Genomic DNA, 26752 nt, shown 5'->3' with positions numbered 1-26752 from the left:
CCAAGATTCAAGACTCTGGGCTTCTTGCTGGGTCTCTGCTTCCCAGGCGAAAGAGCTTCAAGACCACACCCCTACTGCCTCCTAGTGGGGTGGGGAAATCGCCCCTTAAAGTGTTTGTTGTGCAAGCATGAGGACCTGAGGTGGATCCTTAAATCCAACGAACACTGGGCACGGTGCCACATTCCTGTCGTCCCAGCACTGGGGAAGCAGAAAGGATCCCTGGAGCTCACTGGCCGGCCAGTCAGACTACTTTTCTAAGTCCTACGCCAATGAACCACCCTGTCTCAAAAAACAGGGTGGATGGATCCTGAAGGCTGACAACCACAGATGATGTCTCCACAGGCATGTACACACACATTCACAAGCATCCATGCACACATGCACCCACATGAATATGCACTCGTGCGCGCGCGCGCGCACACACACACACACACACACACACACAATTAAGTGGAAACTCAATGTAAACTGTTAACCAAAATTCCGAGTGTATGTTTAGGGACTGAGGCAACTGGGGGATCCTCCATGCAGTCAAAGAGTGCACTAGAACTATAACTCAAAGCCTGGAGCTTTCAAATACTTCCCAGCCCACGGGGCCAGCCATCTAACTTTTCTGGGCACAACCATCCTCCCCAATCTACCAGAATCTTTTTTGGCATTCTTAGCATCCCTTTCTTGCCTTGGTACAAGCAACACAGACCTAAACCCCCTCAGAAGTACTCCTCCAACTTCCTCTCACCAAAGGATGCGAACTCAAAGGTGGAGGGATTGCGGTTTACCTAGTCATCAACCAACCTGGCCAAGGTAAGGCACCCTAATCCTAATCCCTGGCTGGATTTGCTGTCTCCTAAATCAGTGGATTCTGACCCAGAGTGCACCAGCAGCTCCAGGTGATTTTAAATAACGCCAGGTCCCTGGGGAAGATATTGCCTCGAGATTGAGTATGGGGCTGGCAATCTGTTGAGGTAAGACAGAAAACCAAGCTCACCTCATGAGGCCTTAGCTTGATGTACCGCATAAGGAGACCAGAGAAGGACCTAAGTACTAGCAGTTAGGCCGGCAAGAAAGAGAAGTGTTTCCAACGACAGATGGCCCACAGCTCAGCCCTGGCTCCGGACTACAAGGGATGATCAGAAATAGACACCCGGCAAGGGGCATCTGCCACACACATCATGCCTCCCGCAGCTGCCATTGCTTTGACCAGAAACATCCCGCTTTCCACACTGACTCATCTGCAAAAGTCTACAGTCTACGGAGACGAAGGCAGCAGATGGTGTAAGAGCGAAAAGCAGCTAAATTAGAGCCCTTCTCTTCTCACGGGGGGACAGAGAAGGCAGCTGCACCCTGCAAAGGGCAGGGCAGGGGACTTCACTCAAACCCTGTTTCTGCCAAGCCCCACAGCACAGGGAAGGTAACAAGCAGATGGTAAAAAATTCTCTTCTCCATTTAGATCTAAGGCTCCACCTCCACCTAAGGCCCGGCCCCCACCTAAGGCTCCACCTCCACCTAAGGCTCCACCCCACCTAAAGCCCCACCTCCACCTAAGGCCCCACCCCCACCTAAGGCTCCACCCCCACCTAAAGCCCCACCTCCACCTAAGGCCCCACCCCACCTAAGGCTCCACCCCACCTAAAGCCCCACCTCCACCTAAGGCCCCACCCGCACCTAAGGCTCCACCCCCACCTAAGGCCCCACCCCCACCTAAGGCTCCACCCCCACCTAAGGCCCCAGCCCCACCTAAGGCCCCAGCCCCACCTAAGGCTCCACCCCCACCTAAGGCTCCACCCCCACCTAAGGCTCCACCCCCACCTAAAGCCCCACCCCCACCTAAGGCTCCACCCCACCTAAGGCTCCACCCCCACCTAAGGCCCCGGCCCCAGGATCAAGGCTCCTCAGACCCTCTCTCTGCCCACCACATCCTCCAACTCTCTCAACCCCATGCCTCTGAGAGTCCCAGTGAAAAGACAACAATGGTGGGGGCATGATAAGCCTTTATTGGGAAAAACGTTGCCTGGTTCTGCCGGCTACATAGTGCAGTTTAAGTGCCATTTAAACCCCCACACTTTATTTCTAAAACAGAAACAAATAAGAAACAGGGAAAAGATAAACCGTCAAACTCCAGCCCTCCACCTTCTTCAGCAGTCGAACCTGCATTTCCGGGCAGAGGGACTAGTCATTGGCCCTTGTCCTGAGAACAGGGCACAGTTGTGAAACCATCTCAGGAGGTACCAGAGAGAGAGATGGTGAAAAATGGGCCGTGGACAGGCAGGCCTGGGGCTCAGACAGGCATACGTCCAGTACCCAGAAAACAAAACTTAAAAACAGACACGCACAGGAAAAGAAGGTCCCCCAGAACCTGAGCTTGGGAAGCTGAGAATCAGCAGTGCAGCAGCATTCCAGCCAGGGCTTTGGTTTTCAAAGAAAGGAAAAGTTCTGGCCCACCATCCCTAGCCACAGCCTCCAGTCTCGGGGGGAATGGAGCGGACAAACCAACAAGGGCCAGCAGATACTGAGTTAAAGCTGTGTGGAGGGTCTGCCAAGGACACCTTAGACCGCACCCCGGCGATGAGTAAGGCATGCAGGTGACATGGCATGGGCTACATGGAGTGGATCAGGGGGTCCCATGTTTGGGGAGGAAAGGCACAGCAAATCTGCAAGCACTTTCACCCTGAGTTCTTGGACCTAGTTTGCCCAAAGCCAGGCTGTGAGATGGTTTGGAGTGACTGAACAGCAGTCTTCTCTAGAGAGAACACAGAAGGGACAAGGAAGGCAGGAGACGGTGGGCGGGGGTGGGGGGAGTAGAGTGAGGAGGAGGAAAGAAACTCTCTTAGGTGCGCAAAGGTCAGAGCACGCGCCCCCTGGGGCTCCAGTCCTGGTGAAGGCAGCTGTACAGCCTCTTGATCTTTCTGCTGGGACTCGAAGTCTTGCCCAGTTCTGCAGAGTCCAGTGAGACTACAGTTCCATGAAGGTTCCTTCTTCTTATCCTAAAATGCTTTAAACTTCCCACCACTGTGCCAGCCCACTGAACCCCAACACAAGACTTCAAACTGCCTTCCTCAGAGAAGTCCTACCAAAATCATCCAGGTCTGAGGAGTTCTGGTGTGTGGTGCATCCCAGAGCTGCTGCTCCAGGCTGTGGGCCAATCTGTCTGCAGAAATCCCAAGTATGCCCAGGCTGCCGAGCTGACTAACGGACCTCGGAGGGTAAAGGGTCCTACACCTGCTGCCTCCTGGTAGCACACAGCTCCTGTGTCGTGCTCTCAACCTGCCCTTACCCCAGCACCTCATGGTGGCACGTGGACTAGGCAGAGGCAGGCCTGGCAGTGCTGGGCAGTCCCACCCCAAGAGAACTCATGCTTTACACATACCTTGCATGTGTATGCCAGCCCAGAGGTCATAAAGGGAGGGAGAAGTTAGGTTAGAGGGTGCCACCAAGAAATGGCCTAAAAGCAAATAACCAATGAGATCAATAACTCCCGCAACCCTGGTCATTAAACATCAATGGGGGAGGGGCTCTGGGTACATGGAAGGAAGAGGAACGCTTTCCACCTCTCCCAGGGCCACCTAGCACGTGGCACAGGATTGAGAAGAGGTTGGGGCAGGGCAGGGACCACAGGCAGAGAACGTGGACAGGCCTGGAGAGAGTCTAAGCACGGGCAGGAGGGAATGAGGGGAGGGACAGAAGTTTCCACAGCACGGGCCTTTGCAGTCGTCCATCCAGTGAGCTCTTTCCCTGGGGCCCTCATGGGGCAGTCACTTCCATGCCGAAGCTGGCGAGCAGGCAGAGATGGTCTGAAGAGTAGAAGGGGTTGGGTAAGCCATTGGCAGCCCAGAGAATCTCTTCAGAGAGGAGGGAGAGGCGGCCCAGGAGCTTGAGAGTCCCATCTCGATCCAGCCTGTGATCTGGAGCACAAAGCAGAAGCCAGTAGGTACAACAGCCAGCAGCCATGCTGCATGGTAGACATGGACCTCAGCCAGAACTCGCACTTTGAATTGAATAGCATGCACATACGTGTGTGCACGCGCGCACACACACACACACATTCCACCTGACAGGCTGACTAGAAAGCTTCCCTGTGATAACATCAGTGAAGGAAGACAGGTACAGGGACACAGGGACAAACAGAACACACGCTCTGGGCTCAACGTTACAAAGCTTTTGATTTTTCGAGACAAACAAATATAGACTCCAGGGGCTGGAGAGATGGCTCAGAGGTTGGGAGCACTGGCTGTTCTTCCAGAGGTCCTGAGTTCAATTCCCAGCACCCACATGGTGGCTCACAACCAACTGTAATGAGATCTGGCGCCCTCTTCTAGCCTGGCTGCATACATGAGGGTAGAATACTTGTACACATAATAAATAAATCTTTTAAAAAAAAAAAAAAAAGAAGCCGGGCGGTGGTGGCGCACGCCTTTAATCCCAGCACTTGGGAGGCAGAGGCAGGCGGATCTTTGTGAGTTCGAGGCCAGCCTGGTCTCCAAAGCGAGTTCCAGGAAAGGCACAAAGCTACACAGAGAAACCCTGTCTCGAAAAACCAAAAAAAAAAAAGAAAAAGAAAAGAAAAAAGAAAGGAAAGGAAGAAATATAGACTCCTTATATAAAACATGATTCCACGCATGGGCAATTAATCTAAACATTGTAAAAGTAATAAGCACACTAGGCACAGGGCTGGCACACTGCTCACCATAACCAGTGACAAGAAGAAACAGGGTCTGACCCACCAAGTCCCTCCCCGACTTCTGGCCCTAGACAAGCCTAGTTTCTCCCAGTGCTCTACTTTTATCTCTGTGATGGGAACAGGAATGGCTGTCCCCACCCCAACCTGACACTACAAGAAGAGGTGAAAGCAAACGGGGTAGCCTGCAGGAAGAGCGTGCACGAGGCTGGCAGGATGCCTGCTTCTGTGGTGCTCAGGTTCCTGTAACCCAAGCCACCAAAGACACCTACCACCAGCTATTCCCAGACACCCTCAGGTAGCTTTAGAAACCCGATTCAGCAGGCTTACCGGCTCGATTCTCATTCTCACAGGATTCGGCTGAGAAAAAAATGTAATCCACCGTCATCCCAAGACCTAAGGGCATCGTTGTGACCTCTGGGCGGCCATGCTGGGGCAGGAAATGGGTATATACTGAGGTCAGGTGGAGGCAGTGCTGGATGGTACCTATAGTCCTACAAGGACAGAAGGTAAGACGTCAGCTAACAAAAACCATTACATTTTCCCTCAGGCCACTTCCTCTGTGGGTTTGATGAATATTTTTAAAGGATAATACCTAATGACAATTTCAAAGGTTGCTGACACCAGGAAATGTGTGGCAGTGTTAGTTCCTGTAAGGAAGTTCTGAGAGGCTGTGTAAGGTTGTAAAGAGAGAGTCTAAGTTTCAGTGCAGCCCCCAGCTGTGGTAGTTTGAATTCTGGTCCCTAGCTAGTGGAACTGTTTGGGAAGGATTAAGAGATGTGGCCTGGGTGGAGAAAGTGTGTCACTAGGGGTGAGCGTGGAGGTTTCAAAAGCCTACACCAGGCCAGGTCTCTCTCTCCTCTCCTGGCTATCCTCTCTCTCTGCCTGCTTCCTGTGGATCAGATGTGAGCTCTCGGCTACTGCTCCAGCACTGTGCCTTCCTGCTGCCTCTGTGTTCCCTGCCATGATGGCCATGGACTAACACTCTGAAATTGTAAGCAACCCCCAATTAAATGCTTTCTTTTAAAATCTGCCTTGGGCATGGTGTTTCATCACAGCATTAGGGCAGTAACTAAGACACTAGGATACTGGAGATGCCACAACCATGGTATATCCACCAAGGAAAGCTGGAGGTGTGGAGCAGAGCTAGCCTGATGTGCTATTGGCAGCAGAGCCGGAGAGGCGGGACTACCCAAGCCTTTTGGAATCCAGATGATGCTGTCATGAGCCTGATTCCCAATATGGAGCTTCAAGGTTTAGTGTTCTTCCCTGCTGGGTCCTGGTCCCTTAGAAGGGGCATGGTTACTCTGTGCCATTGAATATTGAAGTATGTAACTTCTTTTTGTTGTTTGGGTTTGTTTTGTTTTGCTTTTAATTTTTTTGAGACATGGTTTCACGATGTAGCCTTGGCTGGGCTAGAACTCACTATGTACCCCAACTAGGCTGGTTTCAGATTCACAGAGATCAAGTGCTGGAGTTAAAGGTGTGTGCCTCCACACGCAGCTTCCTTCCTCTCTAGGGACTTACAGTGAAGAGAGTTCCTGGTGTCAGAAGAGGCTCATCACTTACACTTTTAAATAATGTTGGAACTGTTAGAGACTATGGGGACTTTTGAAGTTGGGCTGAATGCATTTTGTATTGTAAGATTGCCATGAACCTTGGGACATGGGGAAGAAAGATAAGGCTTAAAAGTGGTGTGGTTAGTTGTCCAGGTGACAAGGGGTAGAGTTGTGCTGGTTAATGCTGTCGACTTGAAAGGATCTTAGAATCACGTCTGGGCATGCCTGTGAGGAATTACCTAGATAAGGCTGAGACAGGAAGCCCACCTCAACTGTGGGTGGCACATTCCACAGGCAGAGGTCTCAGACTTAACAAAGGAGAAAGCAGGCAAAACACTGGCATTCGGCCCCTGTCCCCTGACTGCAGGTGCACATGACCGGCCATGGCTCTGCTGCCTGGATAAGCCGCCCTTCCTCCCTTTGACTGCGTCTGTCACGGTCTTTTAACACAGAAGGAAAACTAATACATTACTCAGTCTCATCAAATTCCTTCCCATACTAGCAAGAGGCTGGAGAGCTCCGCTAAAATCAACACAGAAACAGAAGTGAAAGCTGAGACCCTCTTACACTCCTCATCCCTATTCTCCATCTGCCTGGTAAAGAATACCAGTGTACTCATGTGAACCAGCATGTCTGCCGGGAGCCTTTCTCCCTCGAGGAAGGACTTCATGGGCTCTTCACCTGTAAGAACATGACCTTGGCTTTTGCATATATGCATGCCCTCAATAAGCTTATTAGGGAAAAGAGGGGGCTTAGCAAAAGTAGTCCCCAGTCAGCCTTAGCATAGCCAGTGAGGATCTCTCTCCTGCCTGGACTGAAAACTGAAAAGAACTGGAAAGAAGTTTACCTGGAGAAGACAGGCTCAAGTTCTGATATCTCTTCCTCAAAGATACTCTCGGCCCAACCAGCAGGTCGATCTGTAGGGAGCCAGAGAGGAAAAGGTCTTGTTATCCACACCCTGTGCAGCGGGCTCAGAACCTTTCACCTTCAGACCCCTCTCAGACCCTGGCTGCACCGCTCCGGGAGGTCAAGGAGGGAAAGGGAAAGAAAAACAGTGGTAAAAGGAGGGAGAGGAACCAAGGCTTAAACCCTGCATGTTTTAAATAGGTTATACGGTCACATGGTACAAAATGAAGAAGAAAATCAACCAGTCAAGAGTCCCTCCCACTCAACACTCACCATTCACTTCTCGTGTACAGGGGCAACCAATGCTACACATTCCTTATACAACATTAGCACACAAAAGTAAGTAGCCATGTCCTTATATACAAATGACAAGCATACTGAGAAAACAAAACAAAACAGATAAACAGTACCTTTCACAATAGCCTCAAAAAATAAATAAAAATAAAATACCTTGAGGTAACTCTAACTAAGCAGGTGAAAGGCACTGAAGAAAGAAATTGAAGAATACACCAAGAGATGGAGAACTCTCCCATTCTCACAGGTCAGTAGGGTTAATACTGTGAAAATGGCCATCCTAACAAAAACAACTTACCAATTCAATGCAATCCCATCAAAATTCCAACACAATTCACAAAATTTGAAGAAAATAATCTTCAGCTTGATATGCAGACAGACAGACAGACAGACAGACACACACACACACACACACACACACACACACACACACACACACACACACACGCACGAACAGCTAAAGCAATCCTGAGTATAAAAGAACTGCTGAAGTATCACCATCTCAGATTTCAGGTTGTTTTACAGGGCTGTAGTAACAAAAACAGCATCGTATCCGAATGAAAACAGACATGTTGATCAATGGGATAATGTAAAGACCCAGACATAATTCTATACACCTATAGACATCTGATTCTTTTTTTAAACAAAGACACCAAAAATACACCCTAGAGAAAAGAGAGCATCTTCAACAAATGGCACTGGTCAAATTGGAGAGCTGTCTGTAAAAGAATGATAATAGATCCATATCTATCACCCTGCACAAAACTCAACTCCAAATGGGCTAAGAACCTCAAAAAAGACCAGGTACCCTGAATCTGGTAGGAGAGAGAGTAGGGAATAGACTTGAACTCACTGGTGTAGGAAAAGACTTTCTGAACAGTACAGGCAGTAAGATCGACAATTAACCAAGGAACCTCATGAAGCTAATTCCAAACAGCAAAGGACACCATCATTCAAGAAAAGTGGCAGCCTAAATAGGGGAAAACTTTACCAATTTTATGTGTTCGTGTGTGTGTGTGTGTGTGTGTGTGTGTGTGTGTGTGTGTGTGTGTGTGTGGTGAGAGATCAGAGAGGGGGGGGGGGAGAGAGAGAGAGAGAGAGAGAGAGAGAGAGAGAGAGAGTGAGTTAGTATCTAGAAATAAAGAACTAAAAAAAAAAAATGAACATCAAGAAAAAAAACCCAATTTAAAAATGGGGAATAGAACTAGAGTTTCATCAAAAGATGAAACACAAATGATTGAGAAACACTTTTAAAACGTTCAACATCTTTAGCCATCAGTGAAATCCAAATTAAAACTATTTTGAGATTTCATCTTTTCCCAGTCCGAATGGTCAAGATCAATAAAGCAAATGACAGCTCACGCTGGTGAGGACGTGGACACTTACTCCCTGCTGCTGGAAGTATGAACTGGTGCAGCCCCGTGGAGATCAGGGTCTACTCAAAGGACTCTACTGGTGAGCATGTACTCAAAAGACTCTACATCTTACTACAGAGATACCTGCTCATCCGTGCTCATTGCTGCTCTATTTATAAAAGCCAGAAATTAGAAACAGCTCAGATGTCCATCAGCTCATGAATGGATAATAGAAATATGGTACAATACACAATGGAATATTATTCGGCTGTTAAGAAAATGAGATTATGAAATTTTCAAGTAAATGGATGGCCCTAGAAACAATGGTCCTGAGAGATATTGGAGCATCGCACAGCCCCCAGCAGAGAAGCTTCTTCTGTGGTAGATGGGAATTAACACAGAGACCCACAACGGGACAAAGTGCAGAGTGAGAGACTTCGGAGCACCCAGTCCTAATTGGGATGTCTTCATCAAACCCCTCCTCTCAAGGATCCAGGATCTCTGAGGAGGAGGAGGCAAAAAGATTCTAAGAGCCAGAGGTGGTGGACGACTCCAAGGAAACGGTGTCTTCCAGACTCCACAGGGGCTGTGATCACAAGCACAAGACCCGCACAGGTTCAAACCACATCAATTCCCAGCACCGAGAAGGGGAACGGACACCAAGTGCCACCCCTAACCAAGAAGCTGATTGCAACTGAAACATGCTGGGAAAGGAAAAACCAATGTTCTTCAATGGAGTGTCATGGGGTATATCAACCATACTCGAGGGCAGGCCCCATGCCCAGGAGTAGCCAACACAATATGGACCCCATGTTCTTTGTATACTTTTTATTTCATTTTGATAGTTATTGTCTTACTGATCTTTTTCTTTCTTTTTTTTTTGCTTTTTTTTTTTTTTCTTGAGACAGAGAAAGAGAGAGAGAACATGGAGTTGGTGGGTCGGGAGGTGAGGAGGATTCCCAAGGAGTTGGAGTTGGGGGAGGGGAAAGGACATAATTATACTATATTGTATGGAAGAAAATTTTTAAAAAAACTTTAAAAGTCCAGAAATTCACACATCTATGGTCCTTCAATTTTTGACATGGGGAAGATGAATGGAAACTGACCACCAGTGTGTATGAAACTTCTCTGAGTGGTGATAAAAATGTTCTACAACTAAGACTCAAGAATTTAGCTCATGGGCTAGAGAGATGGCTCAGAGGTTAAGAACACTGGCTGCCCTTTCGGAGGTCCTGAGTTCAATTCCCAGCACTCATATGGCGGCTCAAAACCATCTGAAATGAGATCTGATGCCCTCTTCTAAATAAATAAATAAACCTTAAAAAAAAAAAAAAAGAATTTAGCTCAGGGACAGAGTGCTTGCTTAGTAAACACATGGTCCTGAGTTTAGTCCCCAGGATGAAGTATATCACAGGGCAAGAACAAAATGTTCTAAAATTACATTGTAGTCATGGCTACGCCAACTCTGAAATATACTAAGAGCCAGTGAACTTTAGAAAGTGGATTTTGTACTATATGAATTTCACCTAAATAGAGTTTTTAATTAAAAGGGTAAAGGACTATTATGGACAACTTTGGCAAAAAAAAAAAAAAAAAAACTTTGGTAATTCAGATGGGAGGAAATCCCATTTTCTGTATCTGCTTTTTTTTCTATCATTTATTTTGTTGTTGTTCCTCCTACAAACAGAATCCTGCTTTCATTATGCCTTTAACAAAGTAAGAACATAATATGTGACCACTGCTGATTGCTACATATGAATTTACAACTAGCTACTTCCCAGGATTATCTTCAGTTTAATGCTATTGGCCTTGGTTGTTTCTCTCAACCAATTTACACAGAGGTACCACCAACAAGCACCAATGTAAACACTGTGTTTTCTTTTGCTTCTATTTCTGTCGGCTTCTCTGTTCCAACATAAATGATAGCCGGTGCCCTGTCTTGTCCCTCACCCTAACAGGGAAGCCACTGAAGATGCTTAAAGCAAGCAAGTCTGGGGAGCTGCAGTGGCTTTGGTTTCTGTTCTTTACGGTGCTGGAGGCCAAACACTTCTCTTCTATTTTGAACAAAGCATCTTGTGTTACAGACTGTGTGATCTCCTGACCACTCCGCCTCACCAGTCACATCATGGTTACTAATGAGGTATTACTTGAAACTTCAGCATTCTAATGCTGACTCTTCACTTTGAGTTGTATCCTTCATCACTACAATATACAAGACAAATCACAGTAACCAGCAGGCTGTGTGCTCATGTATTCGTTTATTTTTATTTTGGGTGGTGCTGGGGATTGAACCCAGAGCCTTGCACATGTGAGACAAGCACCCTGCTACTGAGCTAGGGCCTCAGGCTTATTCTTCTCAGCAATATTGGTTGGTTTGTTTCGTTTTGTTGATACAGGGTCTCTCTTATTAGCTCTGGCTGTACTGGATCTTGCTCTGTAGACCAGGCTGGCCTCAAACTCACACAGATCCCCTGCCTCTGCCTCCCAAGTGCTGAGATTAAAGGCATATGCTACCACATCTGGCTTCTTCTCAGCAAAACTGGAACGAATGTTTCCCACAACACTTGGTTCTTCCCATGCATGTAGTTCTGTGTCCAAACAGCACCATTCTGGTAGTTACCCAGGACTCAAGGCCTCACATGAGATGTAATTCTTTCTACACAGCTGCAACATCTTTTCCAGGTCCTATTCCTTGATGGAAGTGGCCAACCAAGCAAGTACTTGGAAGGAAGAGCCTCGGTATAGCATATACAAACCAGTAGGCAATCTAGATTCAGAACTTCCCTGCTTGGGAAGTTGACCAGTCTTTCCCAGTAACCTTCTAGTCAGCTTAACCAGTGGCTTACAAAAGTCATCTATTGACAGCTGTTTCCTCTATAATGTACTAAAGTTCATACATGGTTGCTCTTATCAAAAACCTGAAGTGGAGGCTGGAGAGATGCCTCAGCAGTTTAGAGCACTTGGTGCTCTTACAAAGGACCCAGCACCCACATGCTGTCTCATAACCATCTGTAACTCCAGTTCTAGAGGATCTGAAACCTCTTCTGGCCTCTGGGCACCACGCATGCCTATGATGCACAGACATACATGCAAGCAAAACATTCATACACATAAAATAATCTGAAACTATTTTTAATTTGAAGTGCTAGGAGGATGGGTCAGTGAGTCAGAGTAACACAACACAAGCGTGAGGACATAAGTCTGCATCTCTGGCACCCACAAAAACAGCCACCCGCACTTTTTAAAACCTCTAAGTGCCAAGTGTGGTGGCTCACACCTATAATACTAATACTCAGAAGGCTGAAAGAGGAGAAGTCCTGTGAGTTCAAGGCCAGTCTGTGCTACACAGTAAGTTTTAGGCCATCCTGGGCCACGGAGTAAAGCCCAATGCAAACACACAAGTGTCCATGAGAAAGGAAACACAGGGAACCACTTTAGTGTCTACAACAGTGTGAATATTTGTGAACCCTTACACATTCATAAGTTAAAATCCGAATTCCCCAGAAAACAATGATATGAAGAACGGCAGCTTTGGGAAGTATTTAGGCCACAAGTGTGGAATCCTCATTCTAATACTAAAGACCTTTTGAAGAAGTCATCTATACATCGATGAAAAGCAGAGATATGGAGTTAGTTACCCTATAATAATGGTACTACTAGACACAACAGGCTAACAAAAAACACAGTATCAAGAATGGGTTACCTCTTTTGGAGTAGCTGGCCAGTGGAGTCCCACACACACCCAAATATTACAGGCTACTGTCTTAGTGTGTTCTTAGTGTGTTCTTGGTCACCCTTCAGAACGTGACGGTAAGACCCTATCACTGAAGACACCACATACTTGAGTGACAGAACAAGGAGAAATCAAACTGGTACTGACCTAGAAGCTTCTCCCTATTGGCTAGCTTTCGAGTGCTAGAAGGTGCTCTGCATGCTACTGGAGGAGGAAAGTCATCAGTCTTACCCAGATGTGAACTCCTGTGTGAGCTACAAAGACCAGCCTGGCAGAATACACCTCCTGATGTACTGGTGACACAAATGTTATGGGACTTTCTGACTATATTTAAGGCCCACTTCACAAGACTGAACCAATACCCAGAACCACCACTGGAGCTAAGAACCTGTGGCTAGATAGGTCACAAGCCCTAGGGGAGAACCTACTACTGTTATTCTGCCAAACCAGTGGTTCTCAGCCTTCCTAATGCTGTGACCCTTTAATACAGTTCTTCATGTTGTAGTGACCCCAAACACAAAATTATTTCATTGCTATTTCATAGCTGTCACTTTGCTACTGCTATGAATTGTAATGTAAATATCTATTATTTCCAATAGTCTTAGGCAACCCCTGTGAAAGGGTTCATTTGATCCTCAAGGGGTCACAACTCACAGTTGAGAACCACTGTGCTAAACAGTCATTAATGGAATTAGTGTTCTTATATAATATGCCCAAGAGAGATTCCCCATCATGGAAAATGGGGAGGGGAGATCACTACACTTAGAAGCATTAGCAAGAGAGAGCTTTAATTTAAATATCCTACTTAAGAATCATTATGAGTGGGCTGGAGAGATGGCTCAGCAGTTAAGAGCACTGGCTACTCTTCCAGAGGTCCTGAGTTCAATTCCCAGCAACAACCATCTATAATAAGATCTGATGCCCTCTTCTGGCATGCAGGCATACATGTAGACAGAGCACTCATACAGAAAACAACAACAACAAAAAATAAAAAAATTAAATTAAATTAAATTAAAAAAAGTTAAATTAAAAAAGAAAAAAGGAATCATGAGCCAGGCAATGGTAGCACACGCCTTTAATCCCAGCACTAGGGAGGCAGAGGCAGGAAGATCTCTGTGAGTTCGAGGCCAGCCTGGTCTACAGAGTGAGTTCCAGGACAGCCAGAGCTACACAGAGAAACCCTGTCTTAAAAAAAATCAAACAAAGAATCATTGTGGAGGCTGGAGATGGCTCAGCAGTCCAGAGCACTTGTTGCTCTCGCAAAGGACCCAGGTTCAGTTCCCTGCACCCACATGGCAGCTCACAACCATCTTTACCTCCTGTTCCAGAGGATCGGACACCCTCTTTTGGCCTCTAAGGGCACTGAAAGCAATTGGTGTACAGACATATAGGCAGGCAAAACACTTGCACACATTTAAAAAAAAAAATCAGTCTTAAAAAAGGAATCATTTAAAAAAAAAAAAGATTCATTCTTTCACAAAGGAAGTTGGGAAGGTAAGAATCAGTGTTTTATATCACACAGTGGGGGCGAGGTAAAGCACTAGTTACATGCTAGTCAGTTCTGGAAGTCAAGCCACACGGCCAGCACTGCATCTCCCTTTGCACTAGGAGGTCACCACTGAAGTTAGTGTCACAGACAAGGTGGCATATTTTGATATGTACTTAAAACTGGGTAACTCTGGTATTAAACCAGAAGTTGTATCTGTTCACATATTTAAACAGATCCTCTAGAAAACCATTTGCACACAGTAAATCTTTTCATTTCTGGTCTACAGTGATGCAAGCTTTGCAGATGGAGAGTTTCTAAAGAGATTCAACAGTAGCCTGTTCAGCCCTGGATTGGGGGCAACAAAGCATGTGGTAAGCATGTGTGCTCACCCGTACTCTACCTCAAGTGTGAAAACACTGCAATTGGTTTGCACTGTTACTCAGTCGTTCCCATTATAACACTTTTTTGATACAGATCTTGTTATGTAGTTTAGGCTGAACGGCCTCGATCTCCTCGTCCCCCTCAGCCTCCTCAGCACCACCATGCCCAGTACAACAATTCTTTTCTACTTAGAAAGTGATTATCATGTGTAGGTTAAAGGTCTTGGTCTAATTGTGTTTCCTATTACGTTTCAGTGCTATTTTATGTTTCATTCAAGTGTGCACTCATTTTTTAAAATACTCTATTCTTTTTTTTTTTTTAATGGTTTTTTGAGAGAAGGTTTCTCTGTATAACAGCTCTGGCTGTTCTGGAACTCACTTTGTAGATCAGGCTGGCCTCGAACTCACAGAGATTCACCTGCCGCTGCCTCCTGAGTGCTGGGATAAAGGCGTGTGCCACCACCGACTGGCAAAATAATCTATTCTTAATATAAAGTTATCCATGTGAGACTGTTATTGTTTTATTTGGGGATTTTGTAATCTTAAAATTCTGAGCTGAGCTGCTGGCCCTGAATGAGACAGGTGTATCATCTCCCCCAGGGCCACTGCCGAGGAAGTGCTCTACTCCTGCGCACACCCCAGCTCCCTACTTTTACTCTGAGCACCACGGCTTAGTTTTCATCTTCTGATGTTAGGTGCCTGGTCTGAGTTTTTTAAGACAAGTGTTTTCTTTTTTGTACTATTTTATAAAGATAACCACTTCCACTGTTTGAGAACTTCCCACATGCATATAATGTGTGTCTCTTGATCAGGCCCTCCCAGCTCCCCCCTCTTCCAATGTCCCCTGGATCCCCATCACTGAACTCTCCCAGTTTTGTGTGGGTGTTTTTCAAACCCACTGAGCTCACTTAGTGCTGCCACTATGTGCAAGAGTATAGGGCCATCTGCTGGATCACAGGCAGTCTCACAGGGGCCACATCCCTAAAGAAAACAAACTCTTAGAAGCCATCAACTGCCAATAGCTCCTCAGCTAGGGATCGTCTCATCTTTTTATTCACAGAGAAATAATCATTTCCATAGTTCCAATGTTTACCTTTGAAGCATTCTTTTACTATCTTCCTTTTCTAGAGCGTCTGTTACCTGCCTTTGGTTTTCCACTACTTCATATATTTAGTGGAGACTCCACAGTATTACTCTGAGCAAGGCCAGCTTTGAGTTAGCTATGGTATTCTATACCAGCTATTTATATGAAGTTTATATAAAGGAAACACTGAGCACATGGTCTAAGTAATAAGAATTTTGCTTTTAACACAGGATTCATCTTCACTTCTCTGGAGCCAGAGGGCTATGCAGCTCTGGAAGAACCGCCATCACCCCTCAGACACTCAACAGCCTGCTGACTGAAATGCAGCCTGATGCCCCGAACAGTCCTCCTCACACGGCCTTTCAGGAACAAAACAGTCTGCAGACTTTTCTATCACGCTGTATGCATTCCACTCGTGTTGAAAAAGCAAGAGATTTGGGGACTGTCCCTCAAACGGCATGCCTCACCTTGGGGAAATACAGTGTAGTTCTGAGATCTATACAGCCCCATAGGTAAGACTCCATATTTCCTCTGGCATCCCAGCCCATTTCCCCTTGTAGCCATTACAATTCACTGCGGTTTGTACCTTCGGATCTCCTAGCTGTATAAAAGATGGAGTTTGAGCCGGGCGGTAGTGGCGCACGCCTTTAATCCCAGCACTCGGGAGGCAGAGCCAGGCGGATCTCTGTGAGTTCGAGGCCAGCCTGGTCTCCAAAGCGAGTTCCAGGAAAGGCGCAAAGCTACACAGAGAAACCCTGTCTCGAAAAACCAAAAAAAAAAAAAAAGATGGAGTTTGCCTTTGGTTTTTTTTACTCCATCTTCATTATTACTTTGAAGTGGTTTCAGAGACAAGAAAGTGGGGCTATCAAAAATACCGTTACATCTAAACTGGAAGTTCTCCACAGGAGCAAGTTGTTCTTGTGATCAGGCCCTCTGCTGCCTCTCAGTTTCAAAGCCCTGTGATATAGGCATCGTCTCCCCTATAAATGTTAAATCCTAAAAAGGTTAACTGGCTCACCCAGTCTCAGAGCTGGCAAGAACCCAGGGCTCTTGGTTTACGGTCCAGTGCTCTTATCCAAATACACATCCAATGCATGCACTCAACTCACCTCCCTTCTTCTAAACTCATGATCAGAAGCTGATCAAGAACTAACTTTAGAAGAGACTAGGAACGGGCTGGAAAGATGGCTCAGCAGTTAAAGGCACTTGCTGCTCTTGAAGAAGGATGCAGGTTCAGTTCTCAGTACCCACATTTAGAAAGCTCACAACCACCTGTAACTCCAGCTCCAGGGATCTGACGCCCTATTCTGTTCCCTGCAGGCACCTGCATGTGCATGGTACACATATCTACACGTACACACAAAATAAACAAAGCTTTTTAAGAAGAGGGAGAGAGAGGAGACTAGAAAACAAGAAGTTATAAATGTCGGGGGTGAAGAAAACAGGCCTCCTGTTACCTGGCTTAGTGTCTGTCACTCCTTCCATGAGGACCAGTCCTACCGGCCGCTGACAAGCGATGTTGCAGAAGCGGAATCGTAGCAGGAAGTCTCGGCCATACTGACGTCTCTCTATAAACCAGGAAATGCCATATAGTGAAAGAAAGGCAAAGAGTCCCATGCTGAGAGCGCCTGAGCACCAGGAACCTTCTAGCATAAGAGCACAGAGCAGATCTGCCGCTGAGGTCGGGAGATTCTTTCATTTCAGTCAGGGGCAGATGGAGGACAATGAGAAAAGCGGGAACTTGCTAGGAAACTCCAGGAGGTCACACTTCCTCTTGTTATCGAGAGCAAGCTCTCACCCCACATGAACATGAAGGCCATGTTGGAGGCCAGCCTGGTCTACAGAGTGGGTTCCAGGACAGCCAGGGCTATGAGAAACCCTTTCTTGAAAGAAAAACAAAAAAACAAGAGGAGGAATGTGGTATATGAGGGCTGGAGAGATGGCTTGGCCATTAAAAGCACAAGTTACTCTTGCTTGTGCTACCCAAGTTTGGTTCCCAGCACCCACGTGACAGCTCACAGCCATCTGTTAACCCTAGTACCAAGGGATCTGAGGCCCTCCTCTAGCCTCTGAAGGCACCAGGCACAGGCATGGTGGATACAGAATCATGCAGGCAAAAAACCAAAAACAAAACAAAACAAAAAATAAGCAAACAAAAAACCCACTTCAAAGCAACGAAAGAATGTGTGCTTACCTGATCTCTTGGGATGACAGGAGGTGACATACTGGCAGCAATCAGTGATGCCCAGGGAGCTGGGCCACAGTGGGGCCTGCAGCTTCCTCTGGTAAAGCTGATGAGAGAAGTCTTCCTGTCCAGAAACCTACAAGAAAGAGCAAGGTGGGGATGAGGAGGCCAAGACAGAAAATGGAAATGACTCATGTCTGGGGGCATTTGAACAAATACAAACACACACAGTCAGACAGACAGTATACACATGAAATGAGCAAGCCACGTGAACCTCAGGGGAAGGCAGCAAGAAGGAACTAACATTACATTCTCACTAAAAACACTTAAATGTCCATGAGATAGGGGAGAATGGAAAGAGAGTGAAGAACAAGTCAAGGAAAACAGAACTGTATGAGCATGTGGTCCTAAGGTTCACCTCAGAAAAATCTACGCAATCCTCTACCAGGGAGGCCGACTCTCGACAGAATTTGATTTGTAATGGATACAGGTTTATCCTGCCATCCTCAACTCTGCATCTTCTAGATCAAAGTCAGTTCCTTGAGTCTGTTATTGGGAAACCACAGGGTAAAACCAAACGGGGAATGCACCAAGCACTTTACCGTATCTCTGTCACCATCCTCAGTCAAGGTCATGAGCAGCCTGGGAACGGACAGAGTGCATGGGGGAAACATTCAGCAATATCAGTCATTCACATATCCCCAGTGTGGGCAGCAAAATTCCCTTGATTTCATTCAACAACAAATATCTGAATGCTAACCATGTGCAAGGCACTGGGATAGACTCAGGACAGACACAATCCCTCTGCCCTGAAAGGACATAAAAATCGTCTATAATCCGGAGTAAAAGAGACTTGGAACTGAATGGCCACTTGAGAGCTATGACTTTAGACAAGTTACTTACTTATGTTCTTTAAGTTAATATCCTTTGCTAGGAAATGTGACACTAATACTACTAATACAATAAAAATCTTACACTAATAATAACCACTACCAATTACTGACTGCTCCCTTTGAACGAGGCACTGAAAACTTTACATGCACCATTTCACGTAATCATGAAGTATCTACTGTTGGTCCCATTAAATCCTCAGTGTACAGATGAAGCAAAGGGGACTTGAGAAAGCTCCCTAACTTGCCAGGATGGCAGAGCAGGGATTTGAATTCAGGGCTGTCTGGTTTCCAAACAAGTGCTCTCACAGCCAGTGCCTAACAGTGCCTGTCATTTGGTAGGCACTCAGCAAATTCTCCTGCCCCTGAGCTTCTTGAAGGCAGCTCCTGTAGAGCAGGCTAATGCCCTGCTCTAGGCAACCAGGACACTGCCAGCACTTAAGTAACCTCATTCAAATAAAAGCCCAAGTACTCAATAACAGTTCCGTCACTTTGTGTCCCCTCTCCACCGCGCTCTGCCAAAACTTAAGCAATAAGCTGAACCAGAAGAGACGAGAGAGGAACAAAAAGATTAAGCAATGTACAATAAAGTCAGCACAAGCTGATAAAGCCATGAGCTATCTATGCTACCACTATGTGGCAGCTGTAAGAAATTAGACTCAAATGCAAATTACTGACTGAAAGAAAAAAAGCCCCAAACAAAACCAGTACTGTGTTGTGCTGATAAACACATGTGGCAGACTTACATATCTCCTGTTATGGTGATCACAGCACATACTAAAGGCCAGACCACTAACTGCATGACCTAAACAAAATTATTTACCATCTCTGTGCCTTAGTTCCTGCATTGATCAAGATGGAAGCAATGACAGGAACAGGGAAAATTGAAGAGCTGATGCATGTGAAGTGCTCAAAATTACTTGACACACAGCTAAGGGTTTAATAAATGTAAACTGTGGTACTACTATAGGAGCATAAATACCACTGTAAATGCAAGAATTCTGCTAAACTTGGAGTCATCACTTCCCTCTACATGGATGGTAGGGGATTTGGGCAATAAAGGGATATTTTCTCTTATTTTGTGTTTTAATTCTTAAACAATTTATAAGGCTCACTTGCAAATTAAAAGATGATACAAATGGGAAGATGTTCGATGTGCTGGAGGTACTTATGTGCTGCTAGCCTCCAGGAGCAGACACTGCTCTTCCACATCAGCAGCCACAGTCAGCTGCCACAGAAGCAGCACTTGACGCCAACCCCCAGCTCTCTCCCTCATCCATGTTCCCACCCCAGTGGTTGCCCCACTTCACCTTCCAGGCTGGCATCCCATTGTACTGGAGCTCTCCATCCCTGATGAAGTTGTAGAGAGGTGAATCAGGGACAGAATTCAGGTCCCCACACAAGATGATAGGGCAGTGGCTGCCATCTGACAACCTGGCCACCTTGTCCACTTCGGCCAGAAGAATGGCCATCTGGGCCAGCTTGACATCACCCCGACGTGGGTTGTACAGGACATGGGTATTTGCCACACATAGGGGAGCCACTGAGACTTGCCCCAGACCTTCTGGGACTAGCGGCTGCAGCAGCAACACTAAGCCCACATTGTCCCGATTGAGGAGCTCCAACCCAGGTCGGAAGAACTCCACAGGGCTGGCACAGAGCAGACGGAATCTGGTGGGCTTGTAGCACACAGCACAGCCATCCGTTTTACACCCAGTCCTCCTCTTGTAAAAACAGGTGAAGCCTGTAAGGAAACACCACCATGGAGATGGGTCAGAGTCGGTGAATCCTGAATCCCTTCCGACCACTGCAGCAGCACAAAGGGTCCGTGCCTGAGGCACCGATCCTGGAGCCCCGTAAGAGTGAGCTCTTGCTACCTCTGGGTTCTGCAGAGACTCCCTTACAGCCATAACCAGAAGCCTGAGGGACCAGAAAGGGGAGGAGCAAGAGATGAGTACAAGCAACACAAGACAGGAAGAACAGAGGCTTGTCATCAGAGGCAAAACTGGCTCCAAAGGGGGTCCTGTGACCCAGAGGGTTACCAGCAATGTGGCTTCTCCAGTCCCTAGTGCCTTGAATCCAGAGCCAGACAAGCGGGAGTCCTGACTCCACAACCTACTAGCTTTGTAGTTTGGGGATTTTGAGCAAGTCAAACCAATTTTTGGAACCTGTTTCTCATCTGTAAAATGGGATTACTAACACGCAGCCTCATGGAGTTCATGGAGTTGGTTACTTCAAAGATTTCAAAAACTAGAGCTCTACTTTCTCACCCCCACGTGAAAAGAACTAGGCCCCAGGCAAGGCTGCTGGTTTACTAAGACACAAAGAGGAGGAGGTCTCCTCAGGAGAGAGCCTGCAGGGCTGGAGGAGGAAGGGCTGGCGCACACGCTGGGGAGCTGCAGTACCCATCATCCGCAGAGAGGGCTCCAGCTGCTCCCAGTAATGGTCTTCCTGGACTTCCTGAAGACACAGGATCTGGGAAATTGACAAGAGAACCAATCACTCCAGGGGGCCAGAGGCAATGTGACGACTCCTACTCCCTAGGAGCAGGCCCCCAGACCAGATTGAGGGTCATAGTGAAACTTCCCACAGGGCTGACTTCCCAGACAGATGGCCACCCCCAGCAAGAGCAGGTGTGTTAGGCTTCCCCACCCTGTGAATTCCTGTGTAAGGGTGCTAGAAAATGTATACTAGAGGATCATCTTGGCATCTGCCCAAAATACTTCACTCCAGGGCAAGCAAACTCAAACCTGTCTGCCATCCATAGAGCCAAAGATAATCTTAGCTTATCTGGCACTACTGTCAGCATCTGAGTAGCTATGGAGTAGGGTCTCATTCTCCCTAAGCGTCAGAAAACACCCTGGGTCCTACACCTAGGCAGGATGGTGCATCTCCCTCTTCACTCACATCAGGGTCCCAGTGCTGGAATTCCTGCATGAGGTTGGCAAAGCGGTAATTCCAGTTGAGGATGTCTGGATGGCAATGCAAATAGAGCTCTGAGCTCTGCTGCATCAGATCCTGGGCCAGGATGTTATACGACATCAGAGTGAACTGGAACTGAGGGCCATCCCCTGCCTCCAGACCCTGAGCATCTGGCTGCGTGGAGAAATCCTCCCATTCTCGCCACAGGATTTCTGCAAAGGGGACAAGAGAAGAGTTCACAGGTTGTCCAGCGGCCAAGTCACTACTACCCGAAGTCACAATGTCATGCCTGAGGTTCCTTTCTCCATTGCCCCCGCCACCCATCCCTCTCAGGGCATTTTTTGGAGCTGATAGTAAAGCTCCTCAGAGCTAGAGATAATCTCGGCCTGTCCATCACCGTATCCCCTGGCTACCTAGCACTAGCATATGCTCAAGAATACTTAGGAGTCTAACAAGTTCCCACCTATGATATAACCACGAGTCTCTGGGGAATAATGCAGTGGGTATGATGAAGAGTCTCCTGGGGTTAAAGACATGTGGAGAGTAACTTCAGCCCTGAGTGCTTTCTGTATCTGTACCTGGTTTCTGGTGATACTATGAAGCACCTGAACGGATTTCAAACCTATTTAAGCCACAGAATTTTCTTCACATCTTCATAGACTCCCAATATAAGTAACATAAATGAGCCGGGCAGTGGTGGCGCACGCCTTTAATCCCAGCACTCGGGAGGCAGAGCCAGGCGGATCTCCGTGAGTTCCAGGCCAGCCTGGTCTACCGAGTGAGTTCCAGGAAAGGCGCCAAAACTACACAGAGAAACCCTGTCTCGAAAAACCAAAAAAAAAAAAAAAAAAAAAAAAGCAACATAAATGAACCCAGTTATTCTCCTTGAGGCAGAGTGGAGGCCCTGAGAGCTCTCTACCCCTGCCTCCACAAGACCCTGCCTGTGTCACATCTGCAGAGCAACAGTGTAGAGTTTCAGAGCTAAGGCTGGGCCTCACTCAGTTCTCTAACTGCAAGACATCAGGCAGGTCCCACTGCCTCTCTGCACTGTGACGTTTCATCTGTAGGCCCCTGAGGATAGATATGATGACCTTTAAGACACCCCCAATATCTGATCCTGCAAGAGTCAAATAAATGTGGCAGCAGAACTCCCCACTACAGGATCTTTTCCAAGCGACCTGCACGTGGCTCCCTATGCTGGTTGCCAGACTCACCATGATAGGGTATTTCCATCGGGGGAGGCTGCAGCTGCTCCAGGCCTTCAAAGGGCCACATGGAAGTCTCTTCCTGGAGCATAGGCTCCGGTGCTATACTCCAGGCCACCATTGCAGGGTCCTCTTCCCATTGCTCTGCAGCCATTGCGCCCATTGGGAGGACAGCGCAGTCTGCATACTGGGGCCCTGTCTGCACAGGGACAGCTGCCCACAAAGGGCCCTCAACCTCGGCCAGTGGCTCTTCCCCTGGCACCTCAGGGAAAGGCTGGTCCAGGTTCTCTGCTGCCCGAAGGTCACTCAGCTGCCTGCTGGACCACTTGTCCTCCGAGGCAGCATCCTGTTCTCCAGAATTATCCATCAGGAGTGCCAGACTGCTCTCAGCTAGTCCCTTATCTGCAAGAGGACCCTCACTCGCAGTAGAGAGTGCCTGGCTCCAACCTTCTTCTTGCCACTGCTGCAGCAGGCCCTCACACTCCTCTTGGTCAGGCCCCCGAGGGGCCATGGCAAAGTTACCCTCTACCTGGGGGGACGAGCTCTTCTCCAGAAGGGCATTTTTTCGACATGTAAAGAAAGCATCTAGAAAGGAAACAAAGTATGAGGTTATAAGAAGACAGCAGCACTCATTCTACAGTACTCCTTTGCTAGCATAGGAGCCTCAGAGGAGCAATAACCACATCCAGCTTGCTCATATTGTACTGCCATAGCCTTCCCAACCTAATACCTGAAACATTGTCTTAGCAGTGCTTTCTATGTGCCAGACACTGTTTTAACTGCTTTACGAGTATTAACCAACTTGCATGGCAGGGACCCAATAAATTTCAATGCAAGAATGAAATAACAGCTAATCCCAGGGGATAGCCTAGAACACAGATGGGCACATACAACCTCATCCCTTTTCCTGGAAGTAAACCCTACTGTTTAATTTTTGATTTATTCACTTTATGTGTATGGGTGTTCTGTCTACATGGATGTCTGTGTATCATGTAAGTGCCTGGTACCCACAGGGGTAAGATAATGGTGTGGGGTCCCCTGGGCCTGGAGTTACAGATTGTTGTAAGCTACCACATGAGGGCTGAGAATAAACCAAACCTGGGTTCCCTAGAAAAACGGCCAGTGCTCTTAACCACTGAGCCATTCTCCAGTCCTAAAGACACTACTTCTAACATCAACTCTCGGGTCCTGAAAACCACATTACATTAGAACTAACACATGAAATAATACAGAAGCATAGCCTTGTAACAAAATGAACAAAACTGACCCTAAACAATGCTCCTTCAAAAGGGCTTACTCTTGACCTTAAGATGAGAACCAGAGTTGTTCAAACCAGGTAACTCCCAAGAGTTTTCAAGCTCTATAGACTCCCTAATCTATGAAAGCATTCCAAAAATAATATAATAAAGTGGACAGTCTTAAAAAAAAAATCAACTTACTTTTTAACAAAACCCCTAGGTCTCTTCCCAGAGCTATTTATTCCACCCATAACATTTTCACAAACCTCATTATCTGTTTTCTCACTCCATAACACATCAGACTGTAAATCAGAAGGCACCAGCAACCGACAGTGACAAGACAGCTGTCATCTCTGCTGTGGCAGCCATGAATGACAGTCAACAGGCAATAAAGCAGGCAGGGAACTCTAAAATGGGAGCTTCAAAGTAACGTTTTGATGACAGCCAGTAACGCCCCTCCCAACACACACATGCACACACACCAGAGCTTATTTACATGTCAGAACAAATGACATGCACACAATGATGGCCCACGATCATTAGACACTCATTTCCTCGACAATTTTTTAGAGGAATGAAAAACTTCAAAATGGTGAAAACTCAAGTAGCCATGTGAACTGTATGAATTTATGTCCTTCTAAATAAGTGGTAAATCTGGGCCAGCAAGATGGCTCAGCAAATAAAGGCACTTGCCGAAGAAAAGGGTGAAGGAACCATATCCACAAGCTGGCCTCTGACTTCGCAAACCATGGCAAGCCCCACCACCACCACATACACACATGCTGTGCGCGCGCACACACACACACACACACACACACACACACACACACACACACACACACACACAGACTAGTAAATAAATCTTTTAAAACTTAAATCAGTGGCCAGGCGGTGGTGGCACACGCCTTTAATCCCAGAACTTGGGAGGCAGAGGCAGGAGATCTCTGTGAGTTTGAAGCCAGCCTGGTCTACAGAGAGAGTTCCAGGACAGCCAGAGTTATTACACAAAGAAACCCTGTCTTGAAAGAAAAAAAAAAAAGTGGGGGGCTGGAGAGATGGCTCAGAGGTTAAGAGCACTGAATGCTCTTCCAGAGGTCCCGAGTTCAATTCCCAGCACCCACATGGTGGCTCACAACCATCTGCAATGAGATCTGGCACCCTCTTCTGTATACATAATAAAAAAAATAAATCTTTAAAAAAATTAAATCAGTATTTTTCAACTAGGTGAGAGAGGCAGATTTTGCCCTTAGGGAACAGCAATGTCCAGAGCCACTGTGGGACCACAACTGTGACAGTGCCATTGGTCAAGGGGCGGGGATGCCACCAAACATCTTATAACACAATAAATGGTCTGCTCTAAAACATCAAGAACGCTCTCAAGCCACAGGCTGGTTGCTGGGATTCAGTTACCAACTTGTTAACTATCTGTCCCTTGAAACATTATATATGGCACATGCCAGAGGAGCTTTGGTGGTGATTGTTTTTCAAGAGGAGAATGCTGCTTAAACAAAGCTTTTTCAAAATACCAAATATACAAAATTAATATACTTGTCACTTTATAATGTGTGGGTGGAAGGCTCCTCTAAAATCCCTAGAATTCTACTGACTGGGAAACCTGTGGACTAATATTAAGACTACCATTGTAGAGACTAGATAGCCACATAATTAAAGGACTATGCTGGGTTCTCTGTAAACAGTGACTTCTGTAGGATTTCCCATTCCTGAGAAGTATGGACACCCCTTCCTGAAGCCTCTGGAAACCCATGGCGGCCAGCAGGTCATGTGTTGGCATGAGATACAGAGAACAACCGGACAAGGCTCTGTTGAAGCTAGCAGTCTAGTGGAGACAATGTTTTAAAAATTTTAATATTTGATATAAAAATATAGTATCCGTCACCCACAGAGTGCAGCTCCACAAAGAAAAAAAAAGGCACAGAATGCAGTTGGGCCTCTTATTTCTAAGAAAACCCTTCTTGATACTGCCCCCTTAAGCTACAGGAGAAGCCTGGGAATTCTGCGGGACCTCAGAGAAAAACTGGGGTTGCATGAAAGCCTGCGGATCTCAAAAGCAGAGAGAAGGCAGATTATGCAGAAGTGACAACCACCTCCCTCACCAAGGCATCCAACCTATCACATCTCTCTCTAAACACTTGCTCCAGACGCGGAGGTTTAAACGCCTCTGGCTTCTGAGCATTAAGTTGTTTTTTTTTTTTTTTCAACTAGACGTGAACGGCCAGAGGCCAGCAGATGACAGGCCGCCGTGAGAAGCCTCGGTGAAGCGAGCCCACCGTCTCAGGGCCCACCGCTCCCCGATTCTACCTGCCGAGAAGCCCGGTCCTCGCCTGTCCGGGGTTGCCACCGCTCCCGACCCCCGGGAGTGTCTCCGCCTGCCCCAGGACCACCGCCACAGCCTAGGAGGGCGCCCCCTGCCCCAGCCCTGGGTCCACGTTAACCGTGGCCCGACGTCACCAGCCCACAGCGTGAGGAGGGGCTGCCCACGAGAGTCGCCGGCCAGCCCGAGCCTCGTGGGGCCAGAACGGCCCGCGGACCGGGCTCAAGAGCCACCTCACACCTTGCCGCCAGCCGAGGGCGGCGGGTGTGAGGCCCGCCGCTCCACCCTAGGGCCCGCGGACCCCCCCCCCCCCACTCCCGCCCACACAGGGCGCAGCCCCAGCTCCCCGCCCCACAGGACGCGAGGCCGGTACCTGAGAGGGAGCGGAAGAGGCGCGCGGCCGGCAGCAGCAGGTAACACAGGCACGACGCGATCATGGCCGGCCGCCTGCCCGCGCCGCCGCCCCTCCAGCACCGCCCGCCGCACACCGGTCTCCCTCTGTCTG

The 26752-nt window shown here is 47.4% G+C and overlaps 1 protein-coding gene across 1 annotated transcript; it reads right to left on the bottom strand.

Moving 5' to 3' along the window:
- Positions 1-1974: 1974 nt before the first annotated feature.
- Positions 1975-26752, bottom strand: Angel1 (angel homolog 1). Its single transcript, XM_052739224.1, has 10 exons — positions 26621-26752; positions 22687-23262; positions 21458-21684; positions 20956-21025; positions 19861-20294; positions 17670-17796; positions 16933-17043; positions 7082-7151; positions 5006-5169; positions 1975-3902 (listed from the first exon to the last, which is right to left on the bottom strand). The coding sequence occupies exons 1-10, from the start codon at positions 26682-26684 to the stop codon at positions 3742-3744; spliced, it is 2004 nt and encodes a 667-aa protein (XP_052595184.1). The 5' UTR covers positions 26685-26752; the 3' UTR covers positions 1975-3741.

This window comes from Peromyscus californicus, unplaced genomic scaffold (genome assembly GCF_007827085.1).
Source record: "Peromyscus californicus insignis strain IS unplaced genomic scaffold, ASM782708v3 Scaffold_15__1_contigs__length_86483966, whole genome shotgun sequence".
Lineage (NCBI taxonomy): Eukaryota > Metazoa > Chordata > Mammalia > Rodentia > Cricetidae > Peromyscus > Peromyscus californicus.
The sequence above is the reverse complement of the archived record's forward strand: the minus strand, read 5'-3'. Positions and strand labels throughout refer to the sequence as shown.

Excerpts from the sequence above, each read along its gene's own strand:
- Angel1 (XM_052739224.1), bottom strand. The coding sequence starts at position 26,684 with ATGATCGCGTCGTGCCTGTGTTACCTGCTGCTGCCGGCCGCGCGCCTC. Across the intron at positions 23,263-26,620 it reads CCTCTTCCGCTCCCTCTCAG|ATGCTTTCTTTACATGTCGA; the intron begins GTACCGGCCTCG and ends TTTCCTTTCTAG. Across the intron at positions 20,295-20,955 it reads GCCCTCTCTGCGGATGATGG|GCTTCACCTGTTTTTACAAG; the intron begins GTACTGCAGCTC and ends GTTTCCTTACAG.